A 25,309-nucleotide genomic window follows, 5' to 3' on the forward strand; every position below is an offset into this window, starting at 1 on the left:
GCGTCACCCTGACCCAAGTGACATGGCCGCTTTCTTGTGTCCCGTTTCATCTAGAGGGACGAAAGCATGACCGACTTGTGTGCCAAGGTGCTTAACTTGTTTGGGTTGGCCATGGTCACATTTTTTGTGTTTTTGGTTCTTTTTCCTTTTCTTTGTGTGTTTGCCTTGCTGTCGGTCGCCCCTATCAAGGGATATGACCAGGTTAGGTGGGTAGGTAGGTAGATAGATAGAGTCAAATGTCCATTTTGAGACAAAATTATGTCTAAAACGGACTGGACAGCATTTTAAAAATTTAATGTTGTTTATGTAGAACTTATAATTCATTAAAACTTTGTCCATCTACTTGAGTCTGCTGGGGAGACGAGAAAGGAGTCAAAGTCCATTTAATCGTGGTTAAAAACAGACTGGACCACATTTAGCCCAAAATCCAAAGTCCAAAAGAAGCCTTTTTGGACGTCTGTTGCTGGGTAGGGTATTTATGTAGTACTTTTAATTCGTTAAAGTGTTATGACCATCTGATGAAGTCCATTGGGAATATGAAATGAGTCAAACGTCCATTTTGAGACACCCCAATGTCTAAAACGAACTGGACAGCGTTTTACAAATTTGGTGTTGTTTATGAGGTACTTATAATTCATTAAATGTTTCAACTATCAATTTTAGTCGGTTAGGAAACAACAAAGGAGGTAAACACTTGACCAACGAAGATTAGAGTACAAAAAGAAAGGAAAAAAAAGATGGAGCCAACAGGTTACTCACTCCGCGTAGCCGGTGAAGCAGGGGAGCCGCTTTCCCTCCTTCGGGATAACGATGGGCCTGGCGACGTGATCCGCCGAGCACTCCACCTCGTCCGGCGTCAGTCCCAGAAACTCCGGTCTTCCGTAGGGAAATTTCGGACCGGCTTCCGAACCGCCGGGGGGCTCGCTACCGCCGCTGGCCGTCATCACGCCCCCCATGAAGGTGGCCACTGCCGACTTCACCCGAGTGAGCATGGCGACTCCGGGGGTTCGGTTCCGCCGTGGTTGAGTTCACCACAGACGACAACACTCGAGTGGGCTCCTCTTACCCCACCGAACCCGGAAATACATCGTGCACGCGCGCTTTGATTGAAACAAGCCTGCGCACGGAGTTGGGTCACGTGAGCGATGAGCACGCGCTCAAAATCAAACTCATAGAAAATAAAAGTCAATATAGTAAATTACAAAAACAAAGATGGTAAATGATATTTTTTACTCCCCTTGGGCTACAAACGGTTTGACAACCTTTGTAATCCACTTTCTTATTTTTCTTAATCATTCTAAAATTGTATTTTATTTTTTCATTCCCCCCATTTTTAAGAATAAAGTTTTCAGTTTTTTGATATTTTGGGGTTTTTACTACCGTTTTTACCTGTTTGATTTTTAATTTTAATTTTTTTTTAAATGGTTTAATTGACATTTTCTCTTCACAAATTCATGAAGACGAATGACTTGGCGTCTCTGTTGAAAACACATATGCCATTTCCCACCTAAACACATATAGACACACTTATAATTCACACAACATATAAATACAATATTTCATGATGGTAATAATCTACTAATTTAAAATAAGTTTAAACCATGTATATAATAATAATAATAATAATTTCCTTGTATTGTCATTCTGTGTAACAATGTACACAGAACGAAATGTCGATTGCACCTGACCCGATGCAGCCGCAGCCAAGAGAGGGCGCCGCCGACCACTTTTTAAGTCTTAGGAATGACTCGGCCGGGGCGCGAACCCGAACCTCCCAGTCTCAAAGCGGGCGCCTTACCATCTAGGCTACTGAGCTGGTATACATATATATATATATATATATATATATATATATATATATATATATATATATATATATATATATATATATATATATATATATATATATATATATATATATATATATATATTAGGCTATATTAGGCTACATTGAACACGTTAATTAAACCCCCTCCACGTAGGTACGCACATTTCTCGGAGTCCTATGCTTTTTTTCTTCTCTCCTGTGTCACCTGAGTGAAAGCCGCTGTGCAGCCCAAGCCCCACCCCTAGTTCAGGATGTCCCCTGCCCACTGCCTGATGATTGCTGGGATGGGCTCCAGCACCCCCGCGACCCTACTGAGGATAAGCGGTGCAGCGAATGAGATGAGAGATAATAATAATAATAATAATTTCCTTTGTATTGTCATTCTTTGATATATATATATATATATATATATATATATATATATATATATATATATATATATATATATATATATATATATATATATATATATATATATATATATATATATTTATTTATTTATTTATTTATTTATTTATTTTTCTGTTTTTTTTATATATTTTTTCTATTTGTTTGAATGTTTTTTTCTGGTTAGGTTAAATACGTTTTTAATTTTTCAAAATATTCTTTTTTTTAGTTTTTATTAATGATTTTAGTGTGTTTTTTTAAACTATTTTTTTCCGTTTTCTTTTGTTTTCGAAAAAAAATTCAACAATAAATAAAAATAAATTATGTGTTGTTTTTTTAAAAGTTTTTTTAAAATGTTTTTTGGGGGAAAATATTGTTTTCCCGTTTTCGAAAGATTTTTTTTTAATTTGTTTATCGTCTTTTTTGTAAAAAAAAAAACATTTGAAAAAGCAGTAAAAATAATTCGGAAAACTGAATTGGGAAAAAAATGGGAAAAACAAAAAGAGAAAAATATTCATGAAAGCTGCAAACAATATAGTTTAAAATATCCCAAAAAACATAAGAAAAATATTTATAAAAAAAACAAATATTCTCATTATTTAATTTATTTTCTTTTTTTTAATGAAGTTTGAGGATTTTTTATGATAGATATATCATTCAAAAAAGACTGAAAAAACATATTTCGAAAAAATATGTGAATAAAATATAAAATATAAATATAAATAAATAAAAACAACATTCGAAATGTCAACAGCAAATTTTAACAAAGCAGAATTATTAACGTTATTTACCAAAAGTAACACATTATTTTATAGTATTTTATTTATTTTTTATTTTTATATGCAATTAAAACAAAGCATGTTGTCTTTTACTTATTTGTCCGTACTTAGGAATGTGTTGAATGAAGAGACTGACAGAAAAAAGCATATCTAATTAATAATTCACGGGTTTGTATGCAATGTCCTACTGACCTAAATACCAAAAAAAGCTTTTTTTGTGTCTGTGATTTCTGGAATGCAAAACGCAGTTCCATTCAAATATTTTTTATAATGATTGTTTAATTTGATAGAACGTTGATGTACGTCATTGGAAACAATTGTATTGCAGTAAAAATGTTTATATAAAATCATCAATAGGTCATGAAACAATGTAAAAACGCACGTACAGTATGTGCTGTTTCTTAATCAGAGGTGGGTAGTTACTTGTTACTTTTACTCTGTTATATATACGTTGTGGGACATTTCGTACTTCTGGGGGTACAGTATTTTCAAATTACTATACTTTTTACTTTTACTTGAGGAGATATGTGGAGAAGAAACAGTGCTGTTACTCTGCCATATTAGGCTACATTGAACACGTTAATTAAACCCCCTCCACGTAGGTACGCGCATTTCTCGGAGTCCTATGCTTTTTTTCTTCTCTCCTGTGTCACCTGAGTGAAAGCCGCTGTGCAGCCCAAGCCCCACCCCCTTTTAAAGGTGCAGCGTCACTTGCAAAGCAGGCCATGGAGCCCAAAGGTAAAAAGAGAAAAATAACACCACAGCAATCAAACTTAAACCGTATCAATGAGATTCTATTTACTTTGCCTTTTGAAAAGGTTTCTAATTTGATTGTTTATATATATATATATATATATACATATATATATATATATGCATGCTGCATTTTGTTGAACAAATGAGTGACATATTTTGCACCATTTATATAATTTTTCCAATCCTCAAACTAAAAATTGGATTTCCAAAATTGCATTTCTTTAATTTAATCTAAAAAATCAACTTTCTGTAGCTACTTGTTGAGCAAGTAAGTCCAGAGCAAAAATGAGTTACACCTTCTTTGTTTCAAACTCACTGGATGGAACAGCGGCGTCCCCGTTTTGACAATTCCCAGACGTACCAATTCACCATGTATTGTAATTAAATCTGATAAAATGAAGTTTTGAATTAAAATATGTAAGGAAACGCATTAATAAAATAATATTGTCACCATGCGTAATGATTTTGATTGGAGGGACGTTGTCAAGTAGAGAACATTACGCTAATTTATTACTTCTTTGGCTTTCTAACAAGTTTAGCAACTTCAAACACCGTCGTTCGATCCTGGTGGTCTCAGATATCTTAGACGACGCCCAAAAAAGCATGATCTGGTCAAGCGTCCCTGGTCCACATAAAAAGAGTAGCTGATAGGTCGTTCTCTTTTTTTCTCCTACCTGACTGACTCATGGCTACGACCTTGAGTTCAGCACGAAGGCCACACGTTGCGACCTCTCGGACGGTTTCAAACTTAATTCCATGTTTGCTGGTTCTTGGGAATAAGCGTTTCTCCCCAAATCGACGAGCATTACAATGGAAACTTGTGCTAGTAACTTCCTGACTTTGAGTGGTCGAAAACTCCCATTGTCTCCGGCGCTTCCCCTCCCCTTTTTCCCTATAATTAATTCTCTGTGTTAATGAATTGAGTGTTCTATTTCATTCGGCCTGGTTCATTGAATCAATTTCTTGGGATTAGTCATTTATATCAGAACTCGAAGAACTCAAAGTGATAACGTAATTGCATTTTTTTTCATCAGTGTAAGAAGTTCACCGGCTGAAACGTGTTGACAGATTGCTCCTTGGGAGTACTTAAACGCGATCCTTTGAGCCATTAGTTGTCAGAGTATCTGCGAAACTTCTGCAAGGCCCCTTTTAAACTCTGTTACATGCCAAGCCTGTGAATCCTCTTTTTGCCTGTGTTCTTTTGCTCTTGCTTTGTCAAGCCCTGTGAATCTCCGTTTTCGCCTGTGTTTTGCCCCTGTTTTGTTCTCGCCCTGAGTTGTTTGATTTTGACCATTTCCTTGTGGCGATCAATCTACTCCCGTGACCAACGATCCACGGATCGGTTGTACGCTCATTCCTCTTCTCCCCAATAGACTGTGAAGAAGAAGAAGAAGAAGAGTAACGTGAGTAACGTTACGCAATTGGGTTCTCTATTCCTGTTTCCTGACCTGGTTCATGACATGCAGTAAAGAAAAAATCCTTTAAATCCTAACGATTTTCAAAACTAAAGCTAGAAAAATCCCTACATCATTAATATAGTGATGAAGTTAAATTTGAGAGGTGTCATACAACTGAGCAGTCACGTCATTCTCTACAGGATGTGCTGCATCCAACTTGTAGTTATTAAAAGAGTAGGCTAATATTGATACATACAGCATGTATTGCATTCATTATAAGGCTTATGTAAGGCATTTAATTTATTGTGGCTCCTGACAATTTTGTTTTTTTGTTCCAATATGGCTCTTTTAATATTTTGGGTTGTTGACCCCTGATGTTCTTCCTGCAGGGCCAGTTTAAAAAATAGTGCCAAGGCTTTAAATGTGCTACTCGCACCTAATTTATTTATTTGATTTATGCTATTATTATTTTATTATTTATTAAAGTACCTGAATTTACCTTTATTATTTTAATCTATTTTTAAATTAAATGTAATTTATTGTTGATCTGCTGGACTTTGATGATCGTATTCAATGTTTCTTTTACCCAAGTAAAGTGTTGGGCTATTTTTTTCATTTAGTTCTTCACCATACGCCGTTCGTAAATTCGAAATGTTGTGTTCGTATGTCGAGTCACGGATTTTGAGTGATGTAATGTACTATTTGACCAGCAGATGTCGCTAAAGGGTATAAAATATACACTGGGGATAACTGCAACTGCTATAAAAATATACAAATACAGTTGAGAACCGCCATTTTTTCTATATAATAATATTAGATACAAATAAAAATAAATAAAAAGCGTTTGTGGGGATTAAGAGGTGTTGAATTCTCCCGTTCGTAAATTGAGTAGTGGATAGTTTTGGAGATGTCAATTATATTTTTACCAGTAGATGTCGCTAAAGTACACCGAATATACGGTTCTGCTTTACAAACACAACCACAGTCATTATAAATCTGAGAACTCATTTTTTGCTATAACAACATGAAAAAAGGACGGTAATCCAACCTTTTTTTTTAACAAATATTTGGAATTTGCCTCCCTTTTTTTATTTGTTAGGTAGATTTTGCAGAATATGTAGAATGTATGGACCGTTTTTATGGTGTTTTATTGAAATTGATTCTTGTCATTTTCAAAAACTTTTGTACCTGATTTTAAACTTACTTAGTTGAAATAAATCCGTTTCGCTGTATATTTATACATACAAATAAATATAAATATATATTTTATATACCTATTTTACCCCGCGACCTTACTGAGGATAAGCGGTGCAGATCATGGATGGATGGATTTCTATGTTTTATATATATATATATATATATATATATATATATATATATATATATATATATATATATATATATATATATATATATATATATATATATATATATATATATATATATATGTTCTGTTTATGGAAATTTATTTTTGCGTGGTTCGAAATCTTTTTTCTGTGCTTTTGATTTTAATGTTTCTTTTTTCTTTAAATACAGCATTGTTTTCTTTTGTGGAAATATTTTTCAGGTTATATCTTCCGCTTTTTGAAAATTAAATGTCTCATTTGTTATTTTTCAGTTTTTTTGTTTTTGTTCATTTTTGAATATTATTAATTGGATTATGAAGGGAAATGTTTCTTTCTTTCTTCTGTGTTTTGAAATATTTCTGTGTTTCTATTTTCTTTCATTTTTTAAAAAAAAGGTTTTCTATTTAGAAATGGTTTTTGGAATACTTTTTCAGTTTTCAGAATGATAATATATTTTTTTTATTTTCCCCCAGTTTATTTAAATAACTGTTATGTTTTTCCCCGTGTTTTATTTTTTTTGTGTTTTGATATTTTGAGTTTTTTTTTTTTTTAGAATTTTCATTTTCTGTTGTACAAAATATTTCTTCGTTTTTTTCTTTTCAAGCAAAACTGTGTTTATTTGTAATATTATTTTTTATATTTTTCAGACAAAAATATTGCTCTTTTTAATATTTGGTTCTATGTTTTTAAATATATATCTTTTCTCTTTTTTTGAAATAATTATTTCTCTGTATTATTTGGATTTTTTTTAAAATATATGTTTTTGTTTTTAGACGTTTTCTTTCTTTTTAAAAAATCGAAACAATTTTTTTGTCCTTTTTTCGAAAAAGATTTTTGTTGTAGTTTTTTCGTATAACAGTTTTGTCTGTATTTCCATTTTGTACCAGACTGCAGTTTTGAATATATATTGCGACTAATAGTATTTAAAAATCAGTCCTGTCATAACTTTTTTGTCCACTAGAGGTAGCAAACGGAAAGCCAAAAAAATGAGTAGATTTTGATTTTTGAGCCGTAAAAAGTTTGTGGGAATTCAGGAAGTGTTTTAACGATTGCAACTACGATTGTGTATACTCAGAATTTTTAGAATGACCACAAAATATAATAAAAATAAATCCCGGTCATACTTTGCAAAGAAGTAGCAGTGCTTTATTTACAGCAGCCGGAAAGATATATACAAATTGCTTTAAGTGTTTATGTTTTTGACAGTTTTTCTGAAATATTAATTATTAGTCCATCTAAATGCTGTGAAATGTTTTCAAACACTGCTTTGAACATTGGTAAATCTAATATCACCCGGAGTTAAGGTTTCTTAATTTCCTCATGCAGAGTTTTTCCTTGCCCTCATGTTGGCTCTGGATCAGGGGATGGTGTCATAATATACTTTAGTGCTTGCAACCAGTTGAGGGTGTCCCTGTCATGATTACCGATGTGAATCACCTGTGCCCGCTCATTTGGCGCCAACCGCCGTGGGTTCTGATTGGCTCCCTGTCACTATTTGAACCCGGTCCTGTCAGTCCCCTGTTGTCAGTCCGTCTGCGAACCTCTGTTTATACAAGGCAATCCGTTTTCGACCCTGACTCCCACCTGTCCCGTTTTTGCTCCCATTTGTCTCTGGCTACGATCCGTTTTGATCCCGACCACGTCTGCTCTCCCTTCCCGCCTTACAACCAGTTTTTGACCCAGACTATTGTCTACTCTCCCGTCCTAGCTTACGACTCATTTCCGACCCCGACCACGCTTTGTTATCCCGGTCCAGGCTACCGACCAGTTTTTCCATCCCTGACACCGCCATCGCTTCCGTGTTTGGATCACAGTCCGAGTGCGAGAGCGACTTGCTTCCCTCGTCCAGCGAACACCGGATCGTGGGTCAGGCCGTTCCTCTTTCTTTCAATAAAACTTGTAGTAACGTTACGCTATTGGGTCCTGTTTCAGTTCTGGTCCTGAAAGTCCCCTGCCCATTGCCCAGAGATGGCTGGGATGGGCTCCATCACACCTGTGGCCCTACTGAGGATAAGTGATGCAGATAATGGATGGATGGATGGATATACTTAAAAAACATTTCGTGTGTTTTTTTTAAATATTTGTAGTGTTTTGGGATTTTATTATTTGTTTTTTGAAATAAAATAAAATAATTGTCCCATTAATTTTGTATCTGTTTTTTGAATTATTTATATTTTTTTGTATTTTGAATAAGTTGTTTGGTGTTTTTTTTGGGGGGGGATAATCTTTTTTGTCAGAATATGTGTTCCTAAAAACAGTCAAATTGATTTCATTTTTAATTTTTCATTTATATATTTTTTGGGGTTTTTGAAATTATATATTTTTCTTTTTTACTAGGAAAAATAAATGTTTTTGAAATACATTTTATTTTTGTTCTCAAAATATTTGTTTTCCATTTTTGTCCGAGTAATGTTTCTGTCAGAAAGAAGAATATAGGTGTGCTTTGGGCCTTGGAGAACGTCTTCAGCTAGGTTTGGTGTCCTGGCACCCTCAATAAAAACCAACAAAATTGACAAACTTCTGCCGTGTGTGGTCTTAGTATTGCAACTCCTGCCCACCGACCACTCCGAGCAGCCCAATCCAATCTTCTATCAGCCCGAAATAATCCAGACAAGCAAAAACAATTTAAGAACGTCCGTGTTTGTCCTCGCAGGAAATGGGGACAATCGCGACTGCAGCTGGCACCCTGGGCCCAAAATCTTCAATACATTTTGTTCTTTTTCTAAGGCGGATTCTTGTTTTGATTGCGCTACATAAGACTAATGTCTTCTGCGCTCACTCAATACATGTGGAAGTCATTTTTTAGCAGTCGAGGATTGAATAGGCCACTCTTTGACGTGTTAACGCCCCCTTTTCCTTCCATGCTATTGTTCTCTTCCCACATTCTTTTTTTTTAAATTTCCCTCCACAGAGGCGCAAAAAAACCTTTTTGAAACTGAGAGCTCTATTTTGTTGGCACTGATGAGCACAAAGGGCTTCCAGTTTGATATGCATTCCTAAAATGACAACTTGTGTTATTACTATGTTATTAATGTGCTATTACTATGTTATCACCAGGTTGGAATTTGTGAGAAGTAGAATTCAAATTCTGAGTCAGATCAGGAGGCTTCTTCTGCTTCATGGAAACCAGTACTGTTTCATGTGGGGGAGCAAACCCCTACCCAAAAAACTAGGATGTACTTGCCCAAGACACACCACAGGAAGTGGTGCCCCTACGACCATGGCGGTTAAGGGATCCGTGAATGGTGAAAATTAAAATAGGATCAATCAACCACTCGACTCAATGCTAATTTGAAATCACATTTCCTAGTAAATCACAATGAGCCGTCACTGGTTAGCTACTTTCAGAACTAGTAATTGTCAAATACAATGGGGGTTTCTCTTTTTTGTTTTTATTCTTCTTATTTTTTATTTTGTCTTTCTTGTTGTTGGATGTATCTGTTTTCTCTCTTCATTTGCTGGATGTTTAAATTATTTTAGGTCTTAAAACAGTTCTAAAATAAATAATGAAATGAAATAATTTATTGTTATTGTCACGGTTGCCATGGAGCCCAATTGGCCCGCCCGTGTGGCGCCAGCTGCGGCTCGTTGACAGATTGGCTTTCCGTCTATTTAAGCTCAGTGCTCTCACTCTTCCTTTGTCAGTCCGCCAACGAACCTCTGCCCCACAAGACGTGGGTTTTGACTCGGTCCTGTTTCCTGTTGGTATTTCCTGTCCGGAATTGTTACCTTTTATTTTGTCCTGTGTAATATTGGTTTGCAGTTTCGTTCCCGTTTATTTTTTGTCCTGTTTAATTTCGATATCCTGTTTTGATATCAGTCCTGTCCGTCCCGTTGTTTAATGTCGGTTTCCAGTTTTGTTCCCGTCTAGTTTGACATGTTTATTTTTGATATCCTGTTTTGATATCAATCCTATCTGTTCCGTCCTGTCCGGTATCGACCCCATCTGTCCGATATCTGCTCAGGGATTGGTATCAATCTCGTCAAACTCTGGCTTCCCATCATTCCACGCCAGACTGCTGCCTATCGTCCATGACTCGCCATTTCCTGTAAAATAAAAGGCTTGTTTGAGAAACGTCACGCATTTGGGTCCTGATCCTGTTCCGGTTCATGACAGTTATATGAATAAATTATAATTACAAATCTAGTCACTGTGAATAGAATGTCATTGGTTTTAAAATGCTGGTGTTTTGAATTTTTTTTCTATATTTTCATATTTTGTCTTTTTTTAGTTTAACCTTTTTTTCTCTTTTTTGCTACTATTGTCTTTCTTTTTTAATTTTCTTGTTTCTCATTTTTTTGCTAGATTTTTACATAGATTTTATCTGATTAAATTATTATCAAAAATGATATTTGTTTTAAAATTAGGGTGTTTTAATTTTTTTGTTTTTTCTCTTTTTTCAAATTTTGTCGTTCTTATTTTAGTTTAGCCCATTTTTCTTCTCTTTTTTGCTAGATTTTTAAATAGATGAGTATTAAAATGGTCATAGAATAAATAATAGTTTAAAATGATGTATTATTACATTAAAATTGTATTATTATCTGTTAAAATAAAAACAATATAGAAGTTAATAAAGACACATTTTATTTTACCATAATAGCATTAAAATATAGCAGATTGCAGATAATTGTGTCAGTTTGAAATATTTCAAAATACTGAAAAATACTTTTTAATTTATAACGTTTATTTTTTTAAATTTATCCAAAATGGATTCTTAAACATTTAAATAATTCATTTTTAATTAAAATATTATAAAATATTAACAATTTTAATAAAACAAAAAATATTCTTATTTTAATAAAAAACAGTTTTAATATCCCAGATTGCTTGATTATTTGTCACGGTTGCCATGGCGCCCAATTGGCCCAGCCTGTGTGGCGCCAACTGCGGCTCGTTGACAGATTGGCTTTCCATCTTTTTAAGCTCAGTGCTCTCACTCTTCCTTTGTCAGTCCGTCAATGAACCTGTGCCCCGCAAATTTTGGGTTTTGTCCCGGTCCTGTTTCCTGTTGGTATTTCCTGTCCACTATTGTTCCCCTTTACTTTGTCCTGTTTCGGTCTACAATTTTGTTCCTGTCTAGTTTGTCCTGTTTAATTTCCGATATCCTGTTTTGATATCAATCCTGTCTGTCCCGTCCTGTCCAGTATCGACCCCATCCGTGCGATATTTGCTCGGCCAATTGGTATCAATCTCGTCGGCCTCTGGCTTCCGATCATTCTCACCAGACAGCTGCCTTACGTGCATGACTCCCTATTTCCCGTAAAATAAAAGGCTTGTGTGAGAAATGTCATGCATTTGAGTCCTGATCCTAGTCTGGTTCTTGACATTATTGTCTCAATTTAAAATCTTGCTGAAAATAATTATGGAATCACGAGATATAGCAATTTATAATCATATCTGAAAAGGCAACTGGATATTTTATTTTTAATTTACTCAATCTCTCAACAGAAGTACAACAAAAACGGTGAAATATTTAAAATAAATATATATTCAAATTCAAAATTGGAGGCTGTGTGATATAAATATTAAAACTAAACAAAAAGAAAATGAAAACAAACACTGGGCCGTTAATTATTCATCCTAAAAATGTATAACCGTATATTATATTCATTTACTAGACGAGCATTCTCGGGTAAACTCGTTTCCCCGCAAGTTCATCCGAGACTACGCCTGATTTACGTGTTTTTGTCTCACTTTATAAAAGATTCAAAATCAAATCCAAACACCATCAATCACATTTTTGCTTCGGGGCTGCGATTCGATTATGAGTCCCGTAAAAGTTGTGCCTTCCAATACGGCCCGATAAAAAAACTTTGTGCACCTTTGATCATTTGTAAGAATTTCCTATAAATCACTGGTTGCTCGGATCGGCAATTTCAGGAAGATTTATCTTTTATCGATTTAAAGGCTTTAAATATTAAAAAAACACAACATTTGCTCGGTAAGTCCAATGAGCCCTGACCTAAAGGGTATTTGCATTTACTCTGAAGAGTGGAATTATGGGAGACTCAAAACAACTGTCAAATGACCTGAAACCTGACTAAACTTGTAAAGAAGAAGGGTCCAAAAGACCTTCAACCAGAATCAAGATCCTCATTTTAAGCTACAGGAAGCACAATACTTAAACAAAAGAAGCAGGTGCATACATTTAGGTGCCTCAATAGATCCATATTCTGTAGATCCTTCATTTGCAGAAATGATAGCTTCTAAATGAGGTGTGGGCATGTCAGGATCTGGTCCACCACCTTCCTCCCAGGTTAGGACACTTTGCTTGTTTTAAAACTTGTTGTTTTGGTTTGGTTTGTTGTTCCTGGTTTTTGGAAATAAATGTCATCCTTTTGTTGGGAACTCCTGCATCCATCTAGGCTTCCCTGCATTTGGGTCCACACACAAATTGTGGCAGAAACTGAAGGACTTCACAGGAAGCTTCTACATCCCTATCCCGGGTGGGAAGGAAAAAAGTCCCTCGGTTGCTTCTGTACCCTGTCCTGGCGGTAAGAGAAGGGTCCGTTGACAGCTTCTGTATCCTGTCCGTGCGGTAAGGGGAGGGTCCCCCGGCTGCTTGTAGTCCCTGTCCTGGCAGCGAGAAGGTTCCTGTCCTGGCTTCTGGTCCTGTTTAGACAGGGACGAACAAAGACCTTCAGCCATCCCCTGCTCCAGCGAAGAACTGTCTGCTGCAGCCTCTGTGATTTTCTGGAGGTTTTTTTTTCTCTTTGGTCCATCTGGCTTCTGGCTCGTGAGGGGGAGGTCATGTCAGTACCTGGTCCACCAACTTACCTCCAGGTTTGGCCACTTTGCTTGTTGTTTTAAGACTTTTTTTTTGGTTTGGTTTGTTGTTCCGGGTTCCTAAATATAAATACCTTCATTTGTTAAGCACACCTGCCTCCATCCCGGCCTCTGTGATTTTTGGGGGTTTTGTTTTTCTTTGGTCAGTCTGCCCTTTGGCCCCTGAAGGCGAGGGCCATGTCAGGATCTGGTACGCCACCTTCCCTCAAAGGATGCCTATCAGTCTGGAACTGGACACACTTGAGCCCAATCTCCACACACCTTTTCCTCAAATAGATCCCCAAAATTGTTTTAAGCGTGACGATGTATCTTTATCAGTTTTTGTTAGCGGGGTGCATCAAAAAGGCTATGTGGCTTATAGGGGATGTAGGCTTATATGTGAGTATATACAGTATGTCGAGAGTTTTCGAGCTTTAATTTTGAAAATCGTTAGGATTAAAGGGAATTATTCTTTACTGTATTCAATTAAAAAATTTGCCTCGAGGTGTTGCTTGTGCTCCACCTCTTCTTTTCTTACAGTGATAAAAAATATTGTATTCACGTTGAGTTCCTTGAGTTCCGATATACATTACTAATCCCAAGAAAATGGAATCAATGATTCAGGCCGTTTGTAATAGGACACACTATTTATCAACACAGAGATTTAATGATATTGGGGAAAAAAGGGAAGCAGAGATTATCAGTTTTCAACTGCTGAAAGTTACTTCCACAAAAAGAAAATTTCCCGCTAAATTGCAAGTTGATTTAGGGGGATTCACTTACAGAAAAAAATGCTCATTCCCAAGAACCAGCAAACATGGTGTAAATCTGATATCATCCTCTTACTTGTTGTTACTGAGTGATTTGGTCGCAGTGCATGCCCGCACGGCCGCGCCACGTGGCCGACACACAACGAGTCTGCCAGGTAGGAGAAAAAGAGAACGGCTATCGCTTAGCCCAGGGGTAGGGAACCTATGGCTCGGGAGCCATATATGGCTCTTTTCATGAGTACATATGGCTCCGAAATCAAATGTAACTATTGTACATCTCTCTGTGGCGTTCCAAAGTCAAGTGATTTCATCCCGATTTTGGTCCATATAAAGCCGAAGCAACTTAATGCAGAAGTTCGCTAAGAAACCATTTAAACTGATAAATGAAAACGCTGGCAAACGACTTTGATTGGGTGAGCGGTACAGGTGGGCGGATCCCTGCACACAACGCAAGGCACTTCCTTCTCTCTCTCTCTCGCTCAGTGCAGTCTACACCGAAAGTGAATATGACGATATGCTTATCGTTTGCAGTGATTTGTGGCATTTTTACAAAAGAACTTTGCATGCACATTGTTTTGAAACCATTATTAAGGACAAATTTCATGGAAAAAAAACACTTCAACACTCTTAACTTAGGGTGGAAGACAAATTGTAAATGGCACATTTACAATGATTTGGGACACAGGATTTGGCATTATTATTTCATACATTTGATTAAATCATCAAATGACACACAGTGAAATCAAATGTGCTGAAGAATTAGCTTTTGTCTCAAGAGCGTGTATGGCAGTTTTTTCAATTTTGTCTCAAAATGTATGATGTGGCTCTCCCAATTTCTTTTGAAAACATTTTTTGCTTTTATGGCTCTTTGGGTCAAAAAGGTTCCTGACCCCAGCCTTAGCCAATTATTTTTATATGGACCAGTGACACTCGACCAGATCATACCTTTATAGGCGTGGTCTTAGTTATCTGATACTCGCAGTATCAGGTGACGGTGTTTGAAGTTGTTAAATTTGTGAGAAAGCCAAAGGAATGAGAAATTAGCTTGATGTTCTGTACTTAGAATGTCCCTCCAGTAGATATAATTACGCATGTGAGAACATTTTTTTTTTAAAACGTTCCCTTGGATCTTTTAATTACATTCAAAACTTCATGTCATCCGATTTCATTGTTGTACATGGTGAATTGGTACGTTCGAGAACTGTCCAAAAGGGTACACTGTCGTTCCATCCATTCCAAAGCGTCATTTTTGTGCTGGGCATATTTGCCCTACAAGTGCTTGAAATCGTTTTGGGGTTTTGTTGGTCATTTTGTTTATTTAAAGAAAAAACCCTTCAATCCTTTCATTGGATACGTTTGAAATCAAATTTTTAGGGTAAATAGTGGTGAATTGGGGGGTCCTTTAAGTCAGACTTATTGAGAACCCATGAAGGAAAATCAAGAAAATCATTAGGGGTGCCACCATTTTTTTATACGATTGGATTTGATTCTGAATTTGTTTATGTTTGAGTTCCTCGTACGGAAAGCACATCGAAATAGAAGCCCGACAGGTATTTTGCTTTGTATTCAATAATACATTCCAAGGGAGAGGAAGCAAAAGGCAATTAGGAATGGGACTGTGCTCTGTTTTAAGAGTGTTATCTTTAGCCATTAAGCTTATGTTTATATATGTCCATGAATGATGGAAACCATACAGGATTTTAAAAATAACATATTCAAACACTCATTTCAAACCTCTGCCCACAAAATAAATATGATGTCATCCAGATTTATATACAGCATTTTATCAATTTATCTATGTATTTTTTTTACGTTTGCCTGAGAGGAACTTAATTTCTTATGACAATTGTTTTAATTTCACATTTGAAAACTAAAGGAGGAGAACAAGGAAAAACCTGAAGAATACTCTAGACCAGGGGTGTCAAACAGGCGGCCCGCGTGCCGGATCAGGCCCACTAAGGGATTGAATCCGGCCCGCGAGACAACACTCAGAGAAGCGCAAGAGAAAAACAAGCTGTAGGTTGAAATATCCACTTGATGTTGCAAAATCCAGGTGCCTCTCACAAACGCTGTACTTGTATTTCTCTCTCTCTCCATCTCTCTTTCTTTCTCTCTCTCTCTCTCTCTCTCTCTCTCTCTCTCTCTCTCTCTCTTTCACGTTCTTTGTTCCTCTTTGTCTCTTTCTCTCTGTGTCTTTTTACCTTCTTTTGTTCTCTCTTTTTTCCTTTTCTCTCTCTTTTGTTTCTTTCTCTCTCTCTCTTGCTTCCTCCTTCTCTCTGTGTCCCCTTCTCTCTTTCCCTCCTTTAATTTTCCCTCTTTCTCTCTTTCCAGTTCTCTTTGGATTTCGTTTGGATTTCCCTCACTCACTATTTCTATTTTCATCTCTTTTGTTTTTCTGTCTCTGTCTCTCTCTTTGTCCCATCCTCTTTACTTTCCCTCCCCTCTCTCTTATTTATTTCTCTTTTTTTTCTTTCTCTCTAATCTACTAGTCCGGCCCGAGAGAATGTTTGTCCAGTTGTGTGGCCCCCAAGTTAAAGCCATCTGTCACCAGGTATCACCAAAGTTCAATCCAAAAACAAACACAAAAGGATAACAAAATTTAAAAAAAAATTTTGACGGATATAAATCTGTCAACGAACCTGTTTCCTCTGTTTTTTTAGATTTTTATATTTGTAGTAAAATAAATTGTCAGTAAATATGTCAAAATGTTGAGTTCAAAAAGATATGAACCCATGGTTGACCAATGAGTTCAGGCAGAGGCAGGAAATAACGTTGAAAAGGACTACTGCAGTAGGAGAGCGATCCGCCAACGTGGCCCGTTTGGTTGTCCGAATCTCTCTGAGCACTTCCGGTTCAGTAGCGCGTATTTCTTGAAAAGTCACGCATGCGCAGTACATACACTGGAGTCATGCATGCGCATTACATTACATACAATGGAAAAAGACTGAAATGCGTGGATTTTTGTATGAGACTATGTGTGTGCGTGAATGATTACTTGTGTATTAAAATAGAAAAACAGGTTAATTTCATAGCAATTTAATTTGTAACATAGAAGTCTGAGAAATACACAATAACTAAAAGTAGCTTAATTTACAATTACCGTATTTTCCGCACTATAAGGTGCACCTAAAAGCCTTTATTTTTTTCAAAAGCTGACCATGCGCCTTATTTGTGAATCAACGTTAAGTTTTCCAACTAACTTGCAGCCGCCGACAAGATTTTCCCCCGAACGCCAAGTAGTACGCGGTGTATGCTGGGATTTATTTACCGGCGTTTCATTGGCTTACCAATGTGTCAATCATCATTTGAATCGATCACTATTGGCTAAAGTTATTTAAGGGGCGGATCCTTTTTATCATTTACAGGCTGGCATTGGCTTGAACAGCAAAACAAAGGCTGCAATTGGCCGAAAAAGATGTGTCAATCATCAGTTGAATCGATCACTATTGGCTAAAGTTATTCGGAGGTCAAGGAGCGGATCCTTTTTATCATTTACAGGCTGGCATTGGCTTAAACAACAAAACAAAGGCTGCAATTGGCCGAAAAAGATGTGTCAATCATCAGTTGAATCGATCACTAATGGCTAAAGTTATTCAGAGGTCAAGAGGCGGATCCTTTTTATCATTTACAGGCTGGCATTGGCTGAAGCGGCAAAACAAAGCCTGCAATTGGCCGAAAAAGATGAATGCGTATAGCACGTGGCTGACGGCACACAGAAAGCATTTTTTTCTATTCTGTATTCGTAAACATTTTATTCTCCTGGATTTACTACCCTCACGGATATAAGAGGACATTGGCTGCACATTATTATGAACACAACGACTTCGGTGAGCTACTCCGGGTTTTATATTGTCCCTGTATCTTGTTTCAGACTGAACTCGATGTTTCTGTGATAAGCGGTGCAGATAATGGATGGAATGGAGTGTCTATTTTTAAATTCAACTCAATTCCAAGTGTTTATTGTCATATGCACAGTAAAGTTGCGAGCGAAAAAGAAAATAGAAACTAAGGAATGTGTGGCATTTCTTGAATCCCAAGACTTTAACGTTCCAAATGATGGAACGATGCATTTGAGTGACATCGTACGGACACCGCATCCGCACGTGTTCTCGACACGTATTTGCGTCTTTGCAAGCTTTGAGAATGTTAAGGGGGTAATAAGTTTGACTGAACTATCTGACTGTTTTGTCTACGTTCCCATTGTAGCGCCTTATAATCCGGTGCGTCTTATGTATGTCAAAAATAGGACCAAAAACGATTTTTTCGGGGTGCGCCCTATAACCCGGTGCGCCTTATATTGCGAAAAATACGGTACTCATTACACTCACCTGTGCCCGCTTGTTTGTCGCCAGCTGCTGCTGGTTACCTGATTGGTTACCCGTCATACTTAAGCTCATTCCTTTAACTCGCCTGTTGTCAATCCGTCAACGAACCTGTTTTCTCAAGGCAAGCATTTTTTGACTCTGATGCCCGTCGGCCCCGTTTTGTCACCCGTTTTCGCTCGTCTGTTCCTGATATCCCCGTTTCTTCCCTGCTACGACTCGTTTTTTGACCCCGACCACGTTTTGATCTCCCGTCCCGGCTAACGACCCGTTTTTTGACCCCGACCACGTTTTGATGTCCCAGCTAACGACCTATTTTTCCGTCTAACTACGCTGCGATCTCCCGCTCCGGAAGATCCACTTACGCATTCGGAACACGCTCCGATCCAGCGAGCACCGGATCGCTGGCGCTGCCTTTCCTCCATATTTCAAAAAACTTGTGAGTAACGTTACGCATCTGGGTCCACCTTCTGCTGTGGTTATGACAAAATAGTTCTGCTCATATACTACTACTATTACATACACTTCTAATCAATGCAACTTCTGCAGTCACTCAAACAGTGACTGTAGCCTTCAACCAGGAGAAGATGTCGTCAGGTGGTGTGCGACCGTCACTGGGCATTTCGACCCTTAACCACAACGCCCTCGAGTTGGCGGGCCGGCACTGATGACCAGTCACTGTCCATCTTCTCCTGGTCCCCAGCTAAACTCCTCTCTCCTACTCCAGGGCCAGCAAGAGGCTCTCTCCGCGGCTTCCCCCACCCTTTTGGCAGCTACCTTCCTTTCCATTCCACTTATTCCCAGAGCTGTTATTGTGTCACATACAGACTGTGCTGGGAAGCCCCTGCACCCGACCTCAACTGGGAATAGCCAGGTATGCCATCCCTTGTCCCTGCACTGTTGGACCAGTTCTTGATATTTGGCGTTTTTCCTTTCATGGGCTTCGCTGCATCCTTCTTCCCACGGTATAGTTAGCTCAATCAGGATGATATTTTGAGCCTCCTCTGACCAAATCACAATGTCTGGCCTCAAAGTTTAGACTACCTGGGGAAAGTGTAATTTCCTTCCTAGGTCTACCCTCATCTCCCACGCTGGTGCTGTTTGCAGGAGGCTCTATTTGGTCTTCTTGGAGGATGCTGGTTACTCCCCTTCCCTGACAAGCTGGATGGAATGTATTGGACTGGGTTGAGGTTGGTGCTTCTTCTGCCTTTCCTGCTCCAAGATGTAAGCCAGTGCACCGAGGACCTTGTCATGGCGCCAGCGGTATCTGCCCTGGCTAAGAGCAATCTGGCATCCTGACGGAATATGCGCCAGTGTCCTTCTCCCACCACATAGCCTGCACGTTGGGTCCTCCCTCAACCCCCACCTGTACAGATTGGTTGGTGTTGGAAGGGTGTCATACACTGACCGGAGCAAGAAAGAGATCCGGAACGGTTCCAACCTCCAGAGTTCTGGCCAGGTGAACCTTCGCTTTGGTGGGTCCCACTTCGTCCAGGCTCCTTGGACTCCAAGCTCCACCGCCCTGGACCACCTGCCTTCCTCCTCCAGTTGACGGACTTTGGCCTGCACCATGTCTCTCCTCTGCCTTGGATCACCTTTTGACCATTGCTGGAAATGAGTAGACCCTAGTCCCTAACGCCCTATGCATGCATTTCCGATGACATGCCAACCTCAGCCTGCCCTCTGCCTGATGTACTTGGCTGTCTGCTGCCGATTTACGCCCGATCTTGCAATCACGCCCGCGCCCCTAACCATCTCGTCGCTGGAATCTTTGAGCATCATGACAGCCCTACACTTGGCCACCTTGAACTCTTCCACTACCGAAGACAGGGGAAACTGCAGCTGCTCCGACCTGATGTAAAGCCCTAATGATGTGAAGCTTGGTGGAATCCCAAGCCACCTGCGGAGATGTTTATTTGCCCTCCTCTCAATTCCTTCAACCGCCATCATAGAGATTTCATAGATCGTTAGCAGCCACAGCAGTCTTAGTAGCAGACCGTACTGTAACAACCAAGTCTTGAACTTGCCTGGTAGTCCTGATAGCTCAATCCTTTGCAGCCACTCATTAGCCTGCTCTACTGTCCTGAGAACGCTGCCCCTCTCGCCCAGAGATGAATCGTACCACTTTCCGAGGCATTTTATTGGGATATCTTTGATTGATGGTATGTTTTCTCCTTGGATTCGAAGTTGAAACCTGCTTGTGACCTTCCCACTCCTGATCACCATGCTTCTTGACTTTCTAGACTTGTATTTCATCCGAGCCCAAGTTGCTACCTCGTCAAGTGCCTTCAGGATACATCTTGCTTGCACATGGGTTACTGTTGTAATAGTGAGGTCGTCCATAAAGCATCTCAACGGAGGTTGACATATGCCAGACCTCGTCATCGGCCCTCTGGTCTCCTTCACCGCGGCAGTGATGAGTAGATTCATGCCCAAAACAAGCAGGATGGGGGAGATGATGCAACCCGTGAAGATCCCCTTCTCCAAGTCTTGCCACTGGGTGGTAAACTGGGTGGTTTGGAACCAAAACTTGAATCCACTGAAGTAGGAGGTGATCATTCCCCTTATGTGCTGTGGGATATGGTAATGCTCCATAGCAGTGTTGATGAGATCATGGGGAATTTAACCACATGCATTGGCCAAGTCTAGCCAGACGACTGCTAAGTCTCCTCTGCTTTCCTTGGCCTCGCGGATCAACTGGCTGACGATGCTTGTGTGCTCCAGACATCCAGAGGACCCTGGGATGCCACACTTCTGCATTGATGTGTCAATATATTTGTTCTTGACCATGTACGTTGTCAGCCTCTGTGCCAGGACTGAGAAGAAGATCTTACATTCAACACTTAGTAGAGAAATGGTTCGGAATTGGCTTATGTCAGATGAGTCTTTTTCTTTGGGCACAAAGCACCCACCCGCTCTCCTCCAGGATGTTGGAATTTTGCCCTTTATCCAAATTCTCCGCAGTAGTTTCCACAGCCATTGGACATCTCTTGTACACTTTGTAAGGTATACCGCAGGGTCCTGGGGCAGATGATGACCGGGCTTTTTTCACAACGTCCTGGAATTCTCTCCATGATGGCTCCTTAATGTTGAGCTTCTCTTCCGGGATTTTGCTGCTTCCAATCCTTGGGTGGATGTCCAATGCTTGGCCTCAAAAGGTGTCACTGTGACTTTCTTTAAGGAAACCTTCTATCGTTTCTTTAGGGCTGGTCAGTCTCCCAGGTCTTGCTTCCCCCAACAAGGTTTAGGTGAACTTGTACGGGTTCTTAGTGAACTGAGCACGTTGGACCTCCTTTTCCTTTCTCAGTCTCCGAGACCTCTCTGCCCTTCTTAGTCTGCACAATTGTCCTCGAAGTTCAGTGGTCAAGTCTTTTATGCCCTCCTTCTCTCTGGGATTAGCATGTTTGTACTGCAAGTTGAGAGCCTTGATTTCCCTTCTGTTGGACTGTTTTGCAGGTGCTATATTGCTGCCTTTCTACTCCTCTGTACCAAAACACTCCTTGGCCATGGAGTAAGCACAAGCAAAACTGACTTTTATAAACCTTCGGTTTGTCATACGCTGGTTTACCCCCTCTGCATCATATATGATATCAGTCATTCTTAACTATCCTTCGCCATTCACATCTATCTCTTGCACACACTCTTCCATCCATTAAAATAACCAACCTCGGAACTAGAGCACGTTTCACCCCTTCCATCCAACATAAACCGGTAAATTTGTAATTTGTAAATATTTTTACAATTTATTATATTACTTTATAGTTTTATATAGTACAAATCAGTAAAAATAAATTAGCTCATTCGAACCTTTCTCGTTTTTCTTCTTCGTGATTTTTTTAAATTGAATGAAATGGTTTAATAGATATATCTTTCTCCCTTTTACATGTCTTTTCAATAATTATTTTTTGGAGAACGGTTTTTTTTTTGCAAAAATATGGTTTTCTACTTAAAGGTCGGGAAATCCTGGGTCTTTATCTTAGCGCTATGCAGGAAGCTGTGTACTGACTACTTCAAGTAAATGCAGCCTTGTTTATTTTTGCAAGCATCTCCTTTATAAATTTAGTAATTTGAATATATATATCTTCTTCTTTTACATTTTTTTAATAGTTATTTTGAAGAGAACCTTATTGAAATTTCTCCATGCAAGTTCAAAATCCATGTATGCCTTCTCTTCATATTTTGAGTGTGTGCTTAAGTTTAAACTTCCTTTACAAATTTTGAAGAATATTTTTGTAGATGTATGGTTCTTGAGTCAAACATTGGGAAATCCCAGGGTTTTAGCAAATAACTAGCAAGGAAGCTCTCTGTTTACCACTACAAAGTTGAATATTCGTATATTTTTTAACTGCCTCTGTCAGGACCAGAACAGAAACAGGACCCAATTGCGTTACGTTTCTTTACGTTAAGTTTTATTGAAGAAAAGAGGAAGGGGCTGCGCCCACGATCCAGTGTTCACTGGGAAGCAAGTCGCTCTTGTACTCGGATTGTGATCCGGACACGGAAGTGGATCTTCCGTCGCGAGCGATGGCGGTGTCAGGGATGGAAAAACTGGTCGATAGCCGGAACCGGGAGAGCAAGCCGAGGTCGGAAACGCGTCGTAAGCCAGAACGGGAGAGTACACGTAGTCCGGGACGAAAAGAGGTCGTCAGCTGGGACCGGAGAGCAGACATGGTCAGGATCAATACGGGTCGTAGCCGGAGACAGACGGGAGCAAAAACGGGACAGGTGGGAGTCAGGGTCAAAAAAGGTTTGCCTAGTTTACACTGAGGTTCGCAGACGGACTGAAAACAGGGGACTGACAGGACTGCGTTCAAATAGTGACAGGGAGCCAATCATAACTCGGTTGGCGACAAATGAGCGGGCACAGGTGAGTCATATCAATAATAACGACAGCCTCCCTTATATACATTTGCTACATTTGAATATATATTTTTCTTCTCTACTTTTTTTTTTAAGAATGAGGTTTTCCGAAATCTTTTTTTTTTTTTCCAAAATATAGTTCTGAACTCAAAGGTCTGAAATCCCTTGGCTTTAGAATAGCGCTAGCCAGGAAGGTCTGTGCTTAATACTTCAACTAAGAGCAACAAGGCATCGACTTTATACATTTGATACATTTGAATCTGTTTTTTCTTTTCTACCATTTTTTTTAAGAACGAGATTTTCCGAAATCGTTTTTTTTCCATAATATGGTCCTCAACTCAAAAGTCGGGAAATCCCTTGGCTTTAGCATAGCGCTAGCCAGGAAGGTCTGTGCTTAATACTTTAACTAAGAGCAACAAGGCATCGACTTTATACAATTGATACATTTGAATCTGTTTTTTCTTTTCTACCATTTTTTTTAAGAACGAGATTTTCCGAAATGTTTTTTTTTTCCCAAAATATGGTCCTCAACTCAAAAGTCGGGAAATCCCTTGGCTTTAGCATAGCGCTAGCCAGGAAGCTCTGCGCTTATCACTTCAAGCGAACGCGACTTTGTCTATTTTTCCAAGTGTTCTCCCTCGGGAGTCTGTATTATTTCCCATGACCGACTTCTGAGTCCCGGACTGATGACCCTTCACACATCAGCCCGACATTTTCACGGTAATGAGCTTCATGCCTAACGAGACACGCAGCGCCGCGCGGGCTGAGAATTTCAGATATGTCCATCAAGCTTTCTACCATAATGCCGCAAGTAGTCGCATGATCCCTCGAATCGAGCCTGCTGATCGTTTTACGGCTCTCGATGAAAGCCTTTGCTTAACGGGAGTTCGGTAATGTTCCCTTTCCTTATAAAGACAGAAGAGCCGTCCGTCTGGCTCCTATAGTATATAGGACCCCCCCCTCCCGCGGCGATTATGCTGCAGACTCTTGCTGTGTTGTGCAGCCGGATGACGATCACAGGGGATGAAAGTGTTGCACGGAACACCGGGGGCAAATTGGCAGCGGCAAAGAAAAGAGAAAACCGCTGTTATTAAAGAGGAGCTGATGGGGTTCTGGAAGGTCGGGAGCACAGCTTTATCCTGATTCTTCAAAACTTTTATTAAAGAAACCTTATTTGAGAGGCGGAAGACGACAGGGTAACAACAAGGAGAAATGTAGCAAGTAGTAGAAACAAAAACTAAGGGCCTTGTGTCAATATAATCAAGAGGGATGGGCGCTACCAGGCTGTACTTGCCCATGGCGTCAGGACCAGAGCGGAAACAGGACCCAATTGCGTAACGTTTCTGAAAAGTTTCATTGAAGGAAAGAGAAAGGGCTGCGCCGACGATCCGGTGTTCGCTTGACGCGGGAAGCAAGTCGCTCTCATACTCAGATTGTGATCAGAACACGGAAGTGGATCTTCCGTAGCGAGCTATGGCGGTGTCAGGGACGGAAAAAAGGGTTGGTAGCCGGGACTGGGAGAGCAAGGCGTGGTCGGAAATGAGTCGTAAGCCAAAACGGGAGAGTAGACGTAGTCAGGATCATAACGGGTCGAAAGCCGGGACGGGACGTGGTCAGTATCAAAATGGGTCGTAGCAGACAGGAGCAAAAACCGGACAGTTGGGAGTCAGGGTCGAAAAAGGCTTGCCTAGTATACACTGAGGTTCTCAGACGGACTGACAACAGGGGACTGACAGGACTGGGTTCAAGTAGTGACAGGGAGCCAATCAGAACCTGCGACGGTTCGCGTCAAATGAGCGGGTACAGGTGAGTCACATCAGTAATCATGACACATGACACACCGTAGGAAATGGTACCCCTACGAACCGTGTGGTTAAGGGGTGCAACCACCCACCCAACTAACCAAATCTACATTGCACTGCAAATGAAAATGTTATATCCTCGCACAAAGTCATCAACACAGCCCAGAAAATGATACGCCGCTCCCTGCCCAGTCTGGAGGACTAGTGCAGCAGAGCCGACAATGTTCTTAAGAACTTCTCTCACCCTACTGATAGATAATTGTACCCATTTTAAGTATTTTTTTTTATACTTTACA

General features: G+C 39.4%; 1 protein-coding gene, 1 long non-coding RNA gene and 1 pseudogene across 3 annotated transcripts in view; 1 reads left to right on the forward strand and 2 right to left on the reverse strand.

Annotated features, from left to right (window-relative positions):
• ppm1h (protein phosphatase, Mg2+/Mn2+ dependent, 1H) overlaps positions 1-1,087 on the reverse strand; it is a 40,338-nt gene extending 39,251 nt beyond the window's left edge. For both annotated transcript variants that reach the window (XM_088340645.1, XM_088340646.1), the window contains exon 1: positions 760-1,087. In XM_088340645.1, coding sequence (XP_088196771.1) covers positions 760-992 — 233 coding nt within the window. In that variant the 5' untranslated portion in view covers positions 993-1,087. The remainder of the gene's footprint in view (positions 1-759) is intronic.
• Positions 318-8,568, forward strand: LOC148363051 (uncharacterized). Its single transcript, XR_015850957.1, has 3 exons — positions 318-467; positions 8,202-8,359; positions 8,426-8,568. It is a non-coding gene; the product is annotated as an uncharacterized LOC148363051 (long non-coding RNA).
• Positions 8,569-19,026: 10,458 nt separating this feature from the next.
• Positions 19,027-24,509, reverse strand: LOC148363052 (uncharacterized; annotated as a pseudogene).
• Positions 24,510-25,309: the final 800 nt, after the last annotated feature.

The sequence above is a fragment of the Urocampus carinirostris genome, chromosome 7 (genome assembly GCF_059441175.1).
Source record: "Urocampus carinirostris isolate Australia breed hairy pipefish chromosome 7, RoL_Ucar_1.0, whole genome shotgun sequence".
NCBI classification, from domain to species: Eukaryota; Metazoa; Chordata; class Actinopteri; order Syngnathiformes; family Syngnathidae; genus Urocampus; species Urocampus carinirostris.